This window comes from Varanus komodoensis, unplaced genomic scaffold (assembly GCF_004798865.1).
Source record: "Varanus komodoensis strain SLA01 unplaced genomic scaffold, ASM479886v1 scaffold5, whole genome shotgun sequence".
Classification (NCBI taxonomy): domain Eukaryota; kingdom Metazoa; phylum Chordata; class Lepidosauria; order Squamata; family Varanidae; genus Varanus; species Varanus komodoensis.
Window position 1 is genome coordinate 10,400,981 of NW_025336087.1, and position 18,349 is coordinate 10,419,329.

The window sequence follows — 18,349 nt, forward strand, 5'->3', positions numbered from 1 at the left end:
TGAATATATAAACTCAGCTCTAGCATTACAACCATGAAGGTCCCTTCTTGGGATTTTTCACAGCTATCACTCAGGGACAGACCACAATTTTGCATGTAGACGCTTCCAGGCTCACTCCTAGGCAGCTCCAGTTAAAAGGATCCAGTAACAGGTGATGGAAAACTGGCATTAGCAAAGTTAGGCAACGCAGGGCCCACTGGTTCCCTCCTTAACCTACATACCCATTGGTTCCTTCCTTAACCTTGTGACCTCCTGTATTTTGGTCTACAATTCCCATCACTGCTAATTATTGATGGGAGTCATAGTCCAAAGCATTGGGGTTGAAAAAGCTGAAAAAACAATCTAGGCTAGAAAGAAATGCCCTGGTTAAAATTCTTTTCTACTTGCAACCGAATGGCTGAAGATATGGAATTCCCTTGTTCACAGATGGCAGACACTGCTGCAAAGTGGAAGGGGAGCCCAATGTGCCCAGAAAGCCTTATCTGCCGGTTTGGTACAGTTGTGATAAATATCTGGTTGGCCTCCAAGTGGTCACTGTAATTGTGTCACTGAAACACTTTCCACTTTTAATGTGCTTGGTGTAAACCAGCCATTGTTTTTAGGACAGACCATGAAACGTACAGAATTATTAGGCTGAGACAATCTGAAATGGCATTGTGCTTACCACTGTATTTATGCATTGCGAATTTGAGACACAATCTCCATTTCTATTCTGACATTCATCTATATCTGAACAAACCTAATACAACAAAAAGAAAGCAAAGGTTATTCCAGTGAGTTGGCTGCGCAAATATAAAATGAGTATGTTAAGAAGCTTTTAAAAGTAGCTTTAAAAAAAGTCTGGCATTCAAAATACGATAAAAGGTATGTAATTCCACAACAGTTAGTGGTCCTTTGATGCCAATGAACAAAGGCTTCTCCTGCTACCAATCTAAAACAGGTTATGCAGCTATTCTGCTGCCAAAGTTTCAGTGCCAAGTGTTCATCTACCCCCAGGCATCTGGAGATATAGGATAAGGTTTAAAACAAGGTTTAAAATGTTCCCAGGATTTTCCTTATTGGATTAGTTTAAATTGTTTTGTATCTAAATGGTTTTCATATTATGTTTTATATGGCAGTCTTAGGTTTTCATCTCTTGTAAACCACTTAGGAAGCAATCCTATGCATATTTGGATAGAAAACGTCCTATGTTGGCTTGGGCATGCCTGGAGCTGCAGGGTGTATGTCTGTCTAACAATGCATAGAACTGCATCTTTAGAGAGTGGTGGGTATTGATGTAGAAATTAATGATAATAACAACCAAACAATGTTAACAACAGAAACACTTTCTGAAATCATCTTGACATTTATGTAGACTTTCATTTATACTTTAAAGAAGGAAAACATCTTAAGCTGTGTAATACAATATCAAAATGTAGAGCCCAACATTGTCTGCTTCTGATGGCTGGCAGTGAAATCACACACCTGCTTGTTATTTTTGGCAGAGTTTATTCCCAAACCCTGAACGATCTGCCCAGTATATCCTGGAGGGCAGGCCTCACACCTGAAACCCGGAGCCATGTTCACACACCTCACTCCTGGGAAGCATGGATTATATCGGCACTGCAAAACAAACATCAGATTTAGTCAATATACTGACAGTATAGCATCGAGCCAGCAAAGCTAAGAATCCATTCAGACATTTGTTAGATGCACAGATTAAGATCAAAACCCAATATTTCTTTAAACTGGTTCCTAGCAGTTACAACTGGGGTTCCATGCCTTTTTGGGGTCAGTGAACTGGACACATTTGGACACTATACTAAAATAGCTGCCATGGTTAGCATTCCTGATCATGGAACATTAATTTCCCAGAAGGCAAACTGGTGAGACTGAAAAACCTAGGTATAAGGTAGAGATGAGGTTTGTGTTCAAGAGCATAAAATCTTTCTTCCTTCTGAAACCAAAAAAATGGTGCTGGAGAGTAATCTTTCCCAGAGTAGTTCCACTGAAAAGAAAAAATAAAAAAGAAGCGACCACAGGCACGAGGTTAGAGACCCAAATTACACCTTTTCCCATTTTTTTACTTGAGTAGATATAGGTGCTCAGTCTTGATCTTAAAACCCCCTTAACTCCTCCAAGCCTAGGGTCCTGATCTGACTGAGGGGCCCTGTGGCTACTCTGGAGCAAAATAAAAAATGCCACAATTGCTCAGCACAGATTTAAAGCAATCCCTGCTTTGTCCCTGATTCATGTTTCTAAAGAGGGGTCTCAGAAATTTTATTCCTAGGTTCTCCCTCTGAGAAGTCACACATCACCCTGAGCTGTAAAATGCAGACATGTTTTGGATTTCTTTATCCTCAAAACTCACATACTCCTCACTCTCTCTCACTGCAGCCTACATGGGTCCTTTAAAAAAATCAGACTAAATTTACCTCATCAACATCTGTGCAAATAACTCCATTTCCAGTGAAGCCTTCAGGACAAGGCCCACACTGAAAACCATCTGATGTGTCTGTGCATCGCACTCCTCGAAAACAACTGTTGGCTTCACATTTGGGCTTAGGAGGTGTTGGAGGTGGAGTGGGAAAACTTCCAGCTCCCAATCCTGTGATCAAAAAGAACAGCATTTTTAGCCATCTTGCTACTGTTGGCAAAGCTTAAGACAAATGCTAAAAATCATGTCCAGCAAAGCAACAGATCAGTGCTCTCGCTGGATTAGAGAAGTTTGCTTCTGTGATGAGCACACAGTGAAAGTCTATTTCACTGCTTGCACGTGCCACAGGAGTCCTGCCACCGGTGTTTGCGCCAGATTTGCTGGAAAGTGTAACTCCAACCCTGGGCAGTGCACCTTCCTCCTTCCCACTGTTACCGCTTGCCCTGCTACCATCTCTTGGGATCCTGTATTAGAGATGTGTGAATCAGCCACTGATTGAAGTGTATATGTGTCAATTCTTCAAAAGTACACATCTTTTCATGCATTTTTAAAATGTATATTTGCTGTCATACCAATTTTGGAGGGGGCTGTTCCCTGAACTGTATTGCAAGCTTGGAAATGTTGAGGAAGGGGTTCTGGGTTGTTTTCATCAGTGGATTAATCAAGTAAGGGCTGTGCTGCCCAATTTTACACATTTTTACATGGAAATACTAGGAATTCAATGACATTTACTGCCAAGTAAACAGGCATAGTTAGTGAAAAAGAAAGACTGGTGCATCCTTTGTGGCTTGCCTGTACAGTATATGAAGTAATCATCTTAAACACAGAAGCACTTACCACAAGCCTGGCATTCAGCAATTGTATTCCTCAAAAAAGTTGTTTCTTTAACCTTTGAGTTATATAAAATAAATATATGTATCAGTCTTATTTATCCTGAATTGTTACTGGCATCATTACATATTGTCCCCAAAATGCAGAGAACAGACTTAATAAAATTAATTAATATATCCTAGACCTGCAAATATTAATTCAGTATTCTGTTTATTCTGTATAATTTTTGTACTGGAATTTTTGACAAGTGCATCATATGAACAGTCATAATTTCATGTTTCAGCTTTCTATTATCTTCTACAGAGTTATGTAGAGCATGTACCATCTATTACTGACCTCAAAAGCCTATATGCTTTAAGCAGAAGAATGTCTGTAATGTTTAAACTTAGATTTGGGGTTTGATCATTTGCTGAATCTATTTCCCCTTAATTCTATGCTTAAATAAATTGCTGAATTATACAGCAAGACCCCTGTAACTGCTGTCTGTTAGTGCAGTTTCACTTAACCAAGTTTGACTATCAGCCCTCCACATTTGCAAGGATTGAGGGCATAGGAGCCCCACAAGAGTAGAAAGAAACAGAGAATATCTCTAGAGAAAAAACCAAAATATCTCTAGGGAACCAGGCACTCTGTTTGGGAATGCCATGCTCTTTGTCTCAGTAGTAGCCAGCCTCACTCATGTGTTTTGTTTCTCAGTGGGTGCGAAAACTCTTGAGTTATTTGTGTTTTTTCCACTTTTGCAGGTATACTGTGCCCCTAACTGTAGTGTTTGTAGCCTTCTGCAATTTCAGGCATCTGCTGGGGGCTTGAAACCTATCCCCCGTAGATATTGGGGTTGTGCTGTGCTCCAAGATAACAGGGTAGGTCCAAACCAGGTTGCATCATATAAAAGCAGAACATGGGAAACTAGACAGTGACTGAGTGGTTAAATATACATTAGAATTCTTCCGAGAAATTCTAGCTAACCATAGCACATGCTTGACCTTAACCTGTTTCATTTTATTGCTTTTATATGGCACAAAATTAGCTCCGGGGGTCTCCATAATTTTGCTAAGTCTGGAATAGTTTGCAGGGCCAGGCTCATAAATAATTCTACATGCTAAGCATATCTTCATCTTCTGAGTCAGGTTCCTTCCTAAAATTTAATAAATGGCCTGATTCAGGAATGAACTATGCCATGCTTATTTAAAAACATACAATTCCCTAGCTAAAACTACAGCCTATTATTCTTACTGTGACATAAACAGCTTCCACAGATGCTTCAAATATGGATAAATTTCTGCAGAGATTTGGTTAGGCACTAGCAAAACGTGTACTGTATAAAAACATCTTCAAATACCTGTTGTCTCAGAAGATCTTTCACATCACCTAGTATTTGATTCATTTGCATCATGTGACCTAGTAATTGTCTGTTAAAGTCACTTGTAGAGACACCTACAAAAATCAATGGAAAGAATTCAAATCACATCATATGTCAGGTGCAGAAATCTAGTAAGATGGTCCTTTTTAGCATTCAAATTACCTCACACCATACAGTTATCCCATTAATCTAGAATTTAGACCTCAGCTAAGTTACCATCTCTGTCCTAAACATATTTACCTATAAATCACAATAAAGTATTAAGAGGATTCACTTCCAGGCCTGATCTTATATAGGTTTACTGGAAAGTAAGTCCCACCATTCCAGTAGGGCTTCCTTCCAAGAAATTATACATAAATCTGCAGTCTTGTGAACTTCCTCTGGCAGCTTCAAGATTCTAGCCCAAGGGCTGGTCAAAACATACTTGAAAAATAATTGCAGACCAATTAATCTAGGGTGCAATTGAACTGAATGCCCATAAGCCTCCAAACTCAGAGGAATATGAGAATCTTGTGCAGAGAGGGTGAAGCAGCAAAGGAAACCTTGACCTCTGCACTTCGCTGGTGCTGCAAGATAGCTAGACAACCACCTAGCTGCAGCGCATTGTGTAGAATGGGAAGCAGGGTGCAGTACCACATGGGATGTTGTATCCCAGTGGCCTGTCTCCTCTCCTCCCTGCTCTCTCAAATGCCTCCTCTGTCCCTTTTCCAAGGTTGCTCTTACAGCCTCATAGAAGCAGCTAATGCAGTTCTTTCCTACTAAAAGTAAAAATCATAAAAACAATGTAAAAGCACAATCAGAAAAAGAGCAATTAAAGAAACAGACAGCATCCAAATCAGTGGAAACCGCTTCGCAGTATACATGCCCAAGGCCTTTGCCTGCTGGAAGGTCAGTGGGGAGGAACTGGCGTAGCTTTCCTAGATAGGGAGTTCTAGAGCCTGAAAGCAGCCTCTGAGATTTCTGCAGAAAAATCTGGTATTAAAGTATCGTGTCCTATAGCAAGCATATAATCAGTGAACATGAACACACACATATACACAGAGGGACAAGCAATCAGGAATCCTTTGGTTCTCGCAGCAGTCCTAATATGTAGAGCTGACTTAAGAAGTACAGGCTCATTACATCCTTAGAATCACATCCAAGACAGATCAGGTTTCCCATGGCCAGCCACCATTTATTTCATTTCAACTAACAGTCAAAATGCAAAAGCAACCACGCACCGACTTACTCACTCTGACGATATGCATTTTTTTGCCTACATATGGTAAAGTACTCAATTTAGATTGTTTTTGGCTATTGGTGTGATGGATCTGTTTAACAGGTTTACTAGAAAACATGCCCACAGTACAACGCAAGCCAAGCTATTACTTTTCTAAGAACATACACATTTAACCTTAAAGAAGAAATAACTTCTTAGCATGACCTCACAGCTTGCTAAACTAAGCAGGAGGACAGGAATGAAAGACTTTGCAACTTTCCTCCAAGCTATTTTCTTTCCTCCTCCACTGGTGCATTGTACTGGTAAAGCCAGCTCTACCATCATGTCCTCATTCCTCAGGAAATAGGGCAAGGAGTGGGAGAGAAAGGTTCTTATACAGACATACGCTGACTTGGTTCACATGTTTACCACAAACCACCATGTCTTATTTAACCCATGATGGCTTGCAGCATATGCCAGCAGCCATTTTGAATTTGAATATTCAAGCTGTGGCAGGTGGATGCTTGGCTTGCTGTTGTTTGTCCTGAGACCCAGTGAGGGGGATTGTTGGCATGGTTAGCAAACCAGCCACACCTCTAAAACAGCCCAGTTTGATTGAGTGACTAAGTGGCGGTGAAAAGGCATTCACCACATTGTATGCGGATGGACACATCCTTGCCCCAGGATCACATTCAAACAGTTCTGCCACTTTGCACAGCACTAGCAATCGCAATCCTTTCTTGAGAGTTCCCTCTTAAAAAAAAAAAAAAGCAAAGCCATCAAAAGTGCCTAAATGGCAAAAATGCACATTCAGGTTTTGAAAAGGTGCAGTTTACCTGAAGAATTGGGGAACAAACAAGACAAATAAATGAGAGTTTTTGCACTTTCAAATACTTCATGGTGGTAGCTGGAAACCGAGCTTCCTCCAGAGCAGAAAAAACCTGGAAAGCCCTATATAAAGTTCGAACTGTATGTTGCTAAAATACTATTTCCATCCTTCCATTCTCACTCTTCTTGCCTGCTATAGGGTTTTGGAGAAACAGCCATGGATGCAGTCACTTTCCTTTTAACAGGTTCACCAATTGTGAGGTATTTTGTGAGTGTCTTCAAAGAGAGGCTGAAGCTTGCCTCCTCTTGCTTACTTCTAGGTCACCTTATAAACCCCACACAAAATATTAATAATCCTGAGCCACTTTTTCCTTGCTGTGAACTACAAACATGCAGAAGCAGCAAGAAAACTTATAAGGAGAAGGGAGGGAAATCTCAGAAAGGGTAGCTCTGTTCTCCTGATAAGGAATGAGTGGGGTTGCCACCTCTTAGAAACATAGAAACAGAACGAGTCAGATGGGACCTCCTGAGCCATCTAGTCTGACCCCCAGCTCCAGCCAGCTCCGCTCACGACACGCCCACCATGTGCATGTCTAGTCTATCTTTGAACGCCCTCACTGATGGGGCCCATGGAAGCCCATTCCATACCCTCTGCAAGTTGTAGCTGTTTGGGATTTTCAGCTGAGAGAAAAGAACAGCCATACAAAGCTGCTCTTCCTTGCCCATTGCATGGAACATCTAGAGACTTGCTTGCAACAGCAGACAAGGTAGAAACAGGAACATGGAAAGAATGGGTAGGTGAACCTGAGACAAACTATGGCTGCTTTGAGTCTTATGCCCAATGAAGAATTCAGGGGCAACGTGTGGTGTCCAGGGCATGGGAGATGGCTCTGTGTGTTGAACGCTGGACAGCATGTCTTTGCAAATGATGAGGCTAAAAATAACTTTAATTTTCCACATTATTCTTGGAAGACGATTTTTAGGTATGCACATAAAGTTACCTGGATATTGAACTGCTGGCTCAATCTGTGGAAGGAAACAGTCTTGTAGGCCGGCTACTTGGGATAATGACCCTCCTGCTACTAGCTTCAGGTCTTCCAAAGTGTCCTAGAAAAAGAAAGAATTTGGGGGGAAATGGACAAGGACAGAAGGAAGCTACAGGTATGCAGTTCAGAAATATGGTAAGATGCACTAGCATACAGACAGAGGGTCAGGTCCTCATTAAAACTGCATCGAGGACACTAGTGAAAGTGAACTTCCACCTTGAAGTAAATAAATAATCTGGAGGGCAAGCACCTCCTTTTGAGGTATACTGTTCCCTGAAATCACCTGAGCATAACACCTTATACTACAGAAGCCTCACCTGTTGCATTTCTGCCTGTCATGCAATTGTTACAGGCACAGATGCTCTGACAGGAAAAGCAGGTGGCAAACCTAAGTATGTCCAATCCACATGATAGGCACATGCACTCTGGCACCGATTTTAAAGGAAGCAGGTAGTGCCAGAAAACCTTCCAGTCAGACTGAAGAGTTCTACAAGCAAAGTAGAGCTTTCTGAAATGAGGCTGCCAAACAGCTGTCATTCTGCTGTATCTACTTTCATCACAGAATTCAGATCCAAGCACTATTCAGTGTGTCCTTTCCTGCTGTTTTGCCACTTAGCCTCTAGGTGGCATTGTGGTACAGAGGAATAGTGTAAATATACAAATGAAAAGAGGGCTTTTTTTCACTCACAATTATAGGCCACATTAACCCTCCTCTAAGAAAACTCAGTGAAACTACTCATTGGACATAGAAACAAAACTGGGGCGTCACAACACTGTCTAAAGAACCCATAAACAACCATGAGTACAGAAATGAAGAAGGCACAACACATGCCTTGTATGGAAATGCCAAGGAGATGAACTTGAATTGATGGACTCACTCATTATCCCTGCTTTCTGTGTCCGGGAAATGCTTACCACCCAGCCAGTCTGCGAGCTGTGGCTACCCTGGAGCTGCTCACCTGTGCTTTTCTCTGCAGTGTCCTTATTTCCAATGACTCTGAGTTCTGTGATAGTCCCAAGAAGGCTTTTGGCAGCTCTTGAATGGCATCCACTGGCACACAGTCCACATACAGCTCTGCTTGGCCGGAACCACGTGGCAGGCCATTGAGCCTGAGGAGGATAGCATGGCGCTTCCCATCTGCCAGAGGCACGTTGCTGAAGAACACAGCATTTAATTTCCCATTGTTCCTCAAATATCGCAGGGAAACTAGCACAAAAGAACATCATTGTAAGGTGAGACTGCAGGATAGGCAGGATACAGCAAAATCCCTGCCAGGGGAGAAGAAAGTCTGTGGAAAGTTACAGAAAATCTTGCCAGTCTGGCTGTTCTTGCTTGAATCATGTCTGCTGTGACAATTCAGCTTTCTAGTTAGCAAGACACTCACAGATGTATATACCATCAGGGTTATCCCAGATGAGGATTAATAGTAAAAGAGCTAACAAGAGAAGAGGGGAAAACAGGAGTAAAGTACTCAGGTTAAGTTGGGTTTGAGCCAAAAGATCAGAGTTAGGGATATTCAATCTAGTGTCCGTCAAACATATTGGGTAAGTCCCATCACCTCTAAGCATCATGTTCTCAGAGTTGGAATCCAAAATACCTGGAGGGTACCAGGTTTCTTGCCTCTGGTCTAAGTTCAAGTCATCTCTGTAGACATAAATTATACAAGTGACCATGCTCTTAACCCGGGTGCCTTACTTCTATTTCCTGATAACATCACAGAAACAATAGGACCGGTAGCAGGGTTGGACCAAAACATTTTGGTGCCTGAGGAAGGATTTCCATACAGTGCCTGTCTCTACATAGATATATCATTATACATTAATGAATCATTTCCTGCTCTTTAATGTGCCCCCAAATATGATCCCAAAAGGCCAAACTAGATACAATGTTGGAAGCAACATGTTTTTTCTACTCTTAGGCAACTGCCTCACTGCCTAACAGCCAGGTTAAGTCTGCCTGGTGGAAGAAAAAGAGATGGGATATTGCCCCAACATGCCCACAGGCTGTTCACTTGGCATTGACCCGGCCCTCTATTCCTCATGAGTTTTGTATTACCGCTTGCAATTGTTTGGTAATCAACATCAATGGCATGCTGCAAAGCACAATTCTACCCTCCAGCGCCATCTTTATTTGGGTTCAGAGAAGCGGTTTTGTGTCTTGCAGTTCAACCTCCACCTTTGCCTTGTACTTAGGTTCTTAGGAAATGTACTTTTTCTTCAGTCTTAGCAGTTTCCCTTCTGGGAAATCAGGGTTCTGTGACCATCTTATGAGAGCAATCGTGTCATTCTCTCAGAATTCCAAATGTGCCTACTGACCAGAAGAGGTGGGGGCCTATTAAAGGTGTCATAAAGGTGGCAGGGTACTTTTATCAAAAAAATAACTCAATAATGCAAAATATGTGCATGCATCAAACTTGTCTTGCTTTTACTTTAAGATCAAGAGCTGGTAGAGTTCAGAATTAGGATCGCTGCAAACAGGGACAGGGGTCCTGGTAAAAATGTACCCACAACCTCTTGCTATCTGCACTGACATGGAAGCTGCCAACTCTACCAACAGCTTGTTGTGTCTCAGACCTGGAGCCCTGATTGTTCACAGCAGGCTGGAGAGGTCTGTGGACAACAGGCCTGGGAGGGAACAGGCAGGAGAAGGAACAGATCCCATTCCTCCTGCTGCACCAGGAGGTGTACAAATATATGAACCCATGTTCTCCAGCTTTGAATCTGGCAACCCCACAAAAAAGGCCCAGCATGTGCAGAATGAATAAATGGAGCAAAGCCTCAGAGAGAAAGAGAGAGCAGAAAAGAATGAAAGAGACCACAACTGGACAGGGGCCATGAGACAGGACTGCCTGAGGGCAGCCGAATTGGATGGAAGATCAAGGTTCATCTGCGGAGGTGGAATACTGCTTTTGGAGAGAGAGCAAGCGTCAGGGGGTGGGGGGATAATTGCTAGGACCAAAGACATATATATTTAAAACATCTGTGCTTCTACACCCTTCCACTGCAGGAAAAGTTTCAATTAATGGTGCCAATGGACATTGAAGAGCTCAGTCATTTTCATTGTGGAGAAACCTGAGTCCCACTGTTCTGTTTCTTAAGGGCAATAAAAAAATTAATTTAGGATACCAGAAATCCCATCAGATATTTGAACAGACTTCAAAGAACTGTTGTTAAGTGAGCTCACACTATTTTAAAGAAAACACTCTTCTTCAAAGGTGGGAAGTTCTTTCCTGATCATATCTCCAGGTGATGGCAAAGCTAATGGGGATGGCATGGGGGATGGGGCTGTAGACACAGAAGTATCTAGGGAGTCTGCTGCATATATTTTGTATGGCCAAGAAGAGGGAATCTGGATTAGCAGATGTTTTTGTGATTATTGTGGAGATGCCGAGAACACACTAACATGGTTAGAAATATTTTTAGTCCCCCACTTTAAAACAATCTGCCTTTGTGATATGAGGTCAATGAAAGAGCAACTTTGATAAACAGTGAACAGTCATAGGGAGTTCAACATATTTTGAGGTAACAAAACACACGCTCTCTCTCTCTCTTAATTAAAATTACAAGACATACAAGGCATCTGCAGAACAGTATTCAAGCCAGAGATTTCTTTCCCATGCAGTATCTGTAAGGCAATGGCATATGATTTTATTTCTATGATACAAAAGTAAGTTAATTCTTTTAAATTGGGATTAGTAGAATCAACACTAGACCATTTTGACTGCTTTACTATCAATAGCTTGATAAGTCTTCGGATGCAATGCTGAACAAGAGGAGCCCCACTGCAAGAGGAAAAAGCTGGTCACTCGGTTTTCTTATCACCAATTACAGTGGCTTCCTCAGCCCAACCTTCTTCAACCTGGAAGCCTCCAGGTGGGTTGGACTGCAACTGCTGTCACTCCCAGCTGGCATGGTCACACTGGGTTAGGAAGGTTTCCTTAGCCCTGCATGGTTAGATTGCTGCAATGGGCTTTATGTGGGGATACTCTTGAACAGCAAGTGGAAGTGTCAAGGGGTGCAAAATACAGCAGCTACACTGATAACCAGTGCTGAAAAAAATCTATACTGCTGTCCAATTGTTTTCTGGTGTTAGTTCTAATCTGTAAAGCCCTAAGCAGCTTCCGGCCTGAGGGACTGTGTGTCTGAGTAGGAACCTCCAGATCAGCAGGATACTAAGAGAAGGGGTTCTTTGAAAGACACTCTTGCCTGTAGAAGCCAACTTGCTGGTAAGTGGTAAAGAACTTTCTCCTGTGTTGCTCCCAAATTCTGGAATGAGCTCTGTTTGGAGGTGTGCCTGGTCTCCCATCTCTCTGTGTTCAGGAAGGGGAGAAGCACACATTTGAAACTTGGCTTTAAATTTTGGTTTTATATTTTTACTATGTTTTTATCTGATTCTTTTAGTTATGTTTGGGGCCTGCTGTAAACAGCCTTGATTGCTCTAGAAAGGAAGCACCCAAACACTATAAACAAACAGTCCCATACAAGTCAATAGAACGGTGAAATTAACTAAAGTGGAACAAAAGCGGTCTAATTAACCACCTTTCTAACAAAAATGTTTGTTTTTAAAATACAGAGACAAATCTAACTCTTTTGGAAAGAAACTGTTGCCCTGAAATAGACTAGATTATATCGCATGCAAGTTCTGCTTTAACTCATTTCATTCCTAAGGGAAACAGTTGAAGAAGAAAAATGTTCTGGACTAGCAGTACAGCTGTTATATTTTTCTTTTCAAAGAGTGACCTGACTGCTTATGTAGATATATGACTACATCACCACCCATCATGTTACAAGCTCCTAAACAATTTTGAAATAACTAAGATTGCTCCAGGCACTGCAGAAGTGGAGAGACGTGTCTAACTCATTATGCCTGCTTCCCATATGCACCCTCTATAGTCACACCAAACTATATAACTCCCTATTGAAGCAGTGCAGGTTGTGGTTTTGGAAGCTAATTTCTGGCCTTGCCAGGTATACATTGACAGCTTCCAGGCCTCTAAAAAGCTGTCTGTGTCTTCTTTCTGCTTGCCTCAAACAGAAAAATCCTAGACTTATTCATTGGTTTCCATCTGGTCCTTCAAGACTGTTGCATGGTGGCTTGCAACACTCAAGGCCAATTAGAAAATAAATAATAAAATAACTGTATGCAAAACCAGAGGCAGGCTTAGCAAAAACAGACAGGAAATCATCTACTTGGTAAAACAAGGCCTGCTAGAATTGTAGGTACTTTTACTATTTGACAGGAGGTAGAGCAATCAACAGAGATTCCATAAATTGGGTGTGACTACAGAGAAAGCCTCTCTCTTGACCCTGTCAACCAGGCCTCCATTACAGTTGGATACAGAAAAGGCCTGTTCCATAATCCTTAGGGAATGGATATGCTGATTGTGGAGGAAGCAGTCCCTAAGATATCTTGGACTCAAAACATTAGTGGCTTAAAGGTCTCCAACACCACTGAAAGCCAATTTAGCACAGGAGTTAGAGGGCTGAACTGGACCTTACAATAGATCCAGATTCTAGTCCCCACTCAGCCTTGAAGCTTACTGGGTGACTTTGACCCAGCCACTGCCTCTCAGCCTGACCTACCTGACAGGTTTATTGTGATGTTAAAATGGAAAGGATGATGGCATAAGCTGCCTTGTGTTCCTTGCAGCAAACAGGCAAGATATGAATATAATACATAAACTAACACTTTGGATTATACCTGGAAACAGACTGGCCATCCGTGCAGCTGTGACAGGACAACTGTGATATGATTCTATTGAAAATGCTCAGTAATATCTGCTGCATTCTGGACCAAGTGAAATTTCTGAAGGCTATTCAGAAGTCTGGCATCATCAAGAACAGTTAGTTAGTTAGTTAGTTAGTTAGTTAGTTAGTTAGTTAGTTAATATGTATTTATAGGCTGCCTATAATTGCCGAGGCAGCAGTTAGACTAACTAAGCTGGGAAAAGGTGCTCCTTGCTACAGTTGCCATGGGAGCATCAAGGTGCAAAGCTGAGTCCAGGTTTGCCATCAACTTATGATCCTGATTCATTAAGGGGAATGGTACCTATGTAAAACAAGTTTAATTCCATTTCTAAACCATTTCCCTCCCTCCTGATCTCTCTCACCCAGAAGCCTGAATGTCTTTAACTGGAACAGATTTATGAGCTCTTGGTGCTTTCCATTAGTAATTTGGAACCTCAACTGTTTTGCTGTTACTGAAAGAAGAAATACTTTTGTGTGGCATCTTCACATTGGTGACAATACCCCCAAAGGACTTCTCCCAGCAATTCCATGCAAATAATGAATAGTCTAAGGGAGAGAATTTATCCCTGGGGATGCCATAAACCAGTGCTCATAGCGTTAGGCAGGAGCCCCCAACACCTACTTCTGAAACCGAATCCCCAAGAAATGATTGGAATATCTGCAGATCAATCCTCAAATCCATCCTCCTCATGCAGTTCAAGACACCATGGTCAATTATATCAAATCTGCTATGAATCATAGCAAATCAACGATATGAAAGGTCCAGGTGAACCAACAGGGGTGTACATCTGCTGGCAAATGAATTTGTTTCGGTGCTAACACCAGGCCTGAAGCCCGACTGAAATGGATCTATATACAACTCTAATGACCATAAAATTAAAACACTGGACCCAAAGGTTTTGCAATAGAGCCTGTATTTCATAGCTAGAACATTCCAGAGGAAATCTCTTACAATGAATAACATGCCCTAGATCAGTTCCCAGAACATTTATGAAAATATTTTGAGTGTGTGTACTTCACTATAAAGCCTTCCCATTTTCTTTGAAATGTATTATCGCTTTTCCTAACACAGACCAGAAAACTTTGCCCATTGGACAGTACAGAACTTACGCAGATCTGCTCCTCCAGACAAGAACTCTTATGTGTTATTCCCTGCTGCTGAATTTAATACTCTCAAGTGATTGTTTTGGAATTTATTTTATTGTATGCTTATTTTTGCTCCAAGTATAGTATGGATTATTCATAACCCTAAGTTCATGTACATGTTTGCATGCATACCTTTTTCTTCCATAAGCAAACTCATAAACTCTGTTTCATGCATTGTTGTTGTTGTTGTTGTTGTTGTTGTTAGTCGCGAAGTCGTGTCCGACCCATCGCGACCCCATGGACAACATTCCTCCAGGCCTTCCTGTCCTCCACCATCCCCCCTGCTTCACTGATTCCATCTAGCCACCTCATCCTCTGCCGTCCCCTTCTTCTTTTGCCATCTATTGTTCCCAGCATTAGGCTCTTCTCCAGGGAGTCCTTCCTTCTCATTAGGTGGCCAAAGTATTTGAGTTTCATGCATGCACACATGTAAATCTTGTTAATTCCAAGCCTTCTCCTCATATGCCAAGGTTGCAGGACCAAACTATTAAGAACACATAGTTCTAAAGTGCACTTTAGTCCTAACAGTGACAGAAAAACAAGGGTTAGCCTTTCCTCTATTGAAACTGACAGATCTTCAGCTCTCAATCCCAAGTGAGCTATGGGGACAGGAAAGGAAAGTTTTCCATAGCCCTGCTGAACAGCCATAAAGTACCGCTGCGCTGCATCTTGCTAAGTGGGGTACAAGTTGTGCGCATCTTCTTAGATGTAAATAAACCAATACATAAGTCCAATATTGAAATCATAATTATTCTTAATTGATTGACTGTTCAATAATTAAATTTACATTAAATTGGACCTATGTGCAACTAATGCATATTGCAATCTTATGCTTCCTTACCTGGATATAAGTCCTAATTAAATAGGATTCATTTCTAAACAGATATATATAGGATTGTACTTACAGTCTGGATTCAACCCAAAGCATTTTTTAAAAAATCCACTGCTCAATAAAATGTTTCACATTTTTCATTAATAAAAAAATCAATCTAACAATTAAACCAGTCTTCCCTAATCTAAACCCTCTGGATATATTGGAAGGCAAGTCCCATCATTCTCAGTCACCACTGGATTAATTGCATTTAATTTAAATGCATTTCAGCATTGGGTAATTGCATTTATGTAGCTTAAATGAAATGAACCCAATATTGAAATGCCATTAAACCAATATTTAAATGTGGTATTTGCTAGGCTGCAATAATAGTTATCTTTATGCTCATTACACTCTCATTTTTTTCCTTTTGAAAACAGCATCACACATTTTTCATGCTGGACATTTGTGAATTTACCAGATCATGGCAGAGCATCACACAAGTCAGCCTCATGGCTCTAAACAAGCGCATTCCACTCAACCAAGAGCACTTTCTGTCATGTGGCTATTTTATAAGGCCTCTGCAATAGGAATGTTTATCTTGCACAGTCAGAGCTAAACTTTGGGATCAACTAAATTAAGTTCCCATCTTTCATATGCTGGATACAGCATGTGCGTGTATCTATAAAATTCCTCAGTAATATGAAACAGTGATTTCCCAAGGGGGAAAAGAGAAAAAAAGGCCTTGATTCCTTGGGAACCATTCATCACTGCTAGTGGCAAGTTAGCTGCCAGAGAGATGTCAGTCTCTGCCTCTCAAGAAGGGGTTTTAAGGCTGTTCAATAATGCATACAAGGCCTGGGCAACATCTTGCCATAAGCTAAAGCTCACACTGCTTTGAAAAGGGGAATGGGACAACTGCACTAAAAGGTAAGTGATGTATTTGAATTAGCCATGTTTGTCTCAGCACTGAAATGACTTCACCTGGAATACTGTGATGAGTTCTAGGCACCACTATTACAGAAGGGAGTCAACAGGTCTGGAAGAATTCAGCAGAGTCAAAGAAAATGACAAAATGAATCTGGCTACCAAGCCATTTCCTCTGGCCTTTGGCAGGTCCATCAGATTTTAATCCAAAAAGCTTTCCCAGAGTTTACTCATAAGGAATATGAGAAAAATGGTGCATTGTTCTTTCAGATTCTGTGTAACATGTACTGCATAATATATAAATATTTGTGCCTGCCTATATGTGGCCCACAAATGAGAATCATGTGCTCCTATACTCAAGTCTTTATTAAAGGGTCTGTAGCAAAATCTACTTCCATTCACCATACCAATACTGGGTAACAAAGCAGTCACTGGATGACACAAGTTGGCCATCCTTGGCCAAGAAAATGGAGATGGGACAGGCAAAGAAAACTTCAAAATCGGCTTCAAGTGGAGTGCTCCCACTCCTGGGAGATGAGATGCCAAGCCCTGCCAGCAATCTACTTAATTTTTTCCTCTTCCTTCCCCTTGTGTGTTGTGCCTTTTTAGATTGCAAACCTGTGGGCAAGTACTTTTTGCTGATTGATTTTAAGCCACTCTAGGAGCTTTTTTTTGGCTGGTGAGCAGAAAAAAAATTACTGTAAAATAAATTAATAGCAACAAATCCTTAAAATGAAAAAGCACAAGCATTTAGTATAGTAGCCCTGAGAGAAATTTAAGGATAACAGAATAGAATAGGCTGACGATTTTCTAATTTCAAATACTTAGAACAACATCAGAGAGGAGAAAGGGCAATAACTAGCGGTGGGCAACCTCTGCCCTTCTAGATATTATTGGATTCCTGCTCATGTCATGCTGGACCACTGGCATTCTGGGAGTTTGAGTACACGTATGGAGAGTCACAAGTGTTGGCTCCAGTATAAACAATGGCTTACTGAACAGAGAGATAACCTGCTTTCCTCCAGAGGTTTGGGGGCTTCTCAACATAACCTGTCACTTTACAGCTCCTTTGCAGGATTGAAAATGACTCCTTTACACTTTTCCCATTTTTTAAAACAATTCTCCAGTTTGCTATACAGCCACAATCTCGTACTGCAATATAGAAGAATTGTGAAAATACAGGAGTTTCTCATCATAGTTCTTTCTGCCATTTCCAGATAATATTACTTTTCTTGCTCTAAAAAAACCATAGAAATCCATGGAATACACAAGAGAAGCACCTTCAAACTACCATGAATGAGGAAATCACATGCAAACAAGAAACGCCTCATAGATAATTCTTAGTTTACAACTCCCATTAACCTAAACCTGCATGGTCAATGGTCAGGAATCATAGGAGTTGCAGTCCGAAGAGTCTGGAGGGCCCTGGGTTGACTATACCAGTTTTACAGTACCTGTAGAAGGCAAGAGAGGAAGCAGTGCTTTCCATTTTAGTTTCCAAGAGGAACTGAGTTGTGCCTCAAATTTACCTGGAATCCTTTTAAAATAGTTTAAGCCCAATATTTATAGAAGCCACATAAAATCTATTCATCAAATATAAGGAATAAAATTAAATCTAAGTGCTAGTTAGAGTTGATACACTGAAATGAATGGGACTTAAGTTAGCCAGGATTTTGTACAATGTGCATGTGATATGTTTCATTGTTCTTTCATTTCATAAAACTAACTTACCTTTATTCACCCGCCCCATCACTGTGAACTCAAAATATTTTCTGTTTTCAGTAGGGGAGTAGATCCCAAATACAACAGCTGTGCTTTTAGGCTGCAGTTTGAACGTTGCAAGGATGTATACTTCATTCAGTGTAGAAACTGTCAGCATCTGTTGCAGGAAGGCTTTTACTAGCTTCTGGTTGGGTGTAGAAAGAAGGTCAAAAACTATAAAAAATATTAAAAGAAATTGTAAGCAATTGAACGATAGCCTAGTGGAATGAATCTGCAACATGGAATGAACCTGGAATGAATCTGTGACAAATAGCTC

General features: G+C 41.1%; 1 protein-coding gene across 2 annotated transcripts in view; it reads right to left on the reverse strand.

Moving 5' to 3' along the window:
* The window catches only part of THBS4 (thrombospondin 4), a 35,178-nt gene extending 17,102 nt beyond the window's left edge, over positions 1 to 18,076 (reverse strand). The window contains exons 1-8 of one of the 2 annotated variants that reach the window (XM_044446280.1): positions 18,043 to 18,076; positions 8,639 to 8,886; positions 7,635 to 7,740; positions 4,587 to 4,681; positions 3,254 to 3,305; positions 2,415 to 2,587; positions 1,465 to 1,602; positions 665 to 739 (exon numbers count right to left, since the gene is read on the reverse strand). In XM_044446280.1, coding sequence (XP_044302215.1) covers positions 665 to 739; positions 1,465 to 1,602; positions 2,415 to 2,587; positions 3,254 to 3,305; positions 4,587 to 4,681; positions 7,635 to 7,740; positions 8,639 to 8,886; positions 18,043 to 18,061 — 906 coding nt within the window. In that variant the 5' untranslated portion in view covers positions 18,062 to 18,076. Of the gene's footprint in view, positions 1 to 664; positions 740 to 1,464; positions 1,603 to 2,414; positions 2,588 to 3,253; positions 3,306 to 4,586; positions 4,682 to 7,624; positions 7,741 to 8,638; positions 8,887 to 18,042 lie in introns of both variants that reach the window. The other variant, XM_044446281.1, reaches the window with a different exon arrangement.
* Between the last annotated feature and the right edge of the window lie 273 nt (positions 18,077 to 18,349).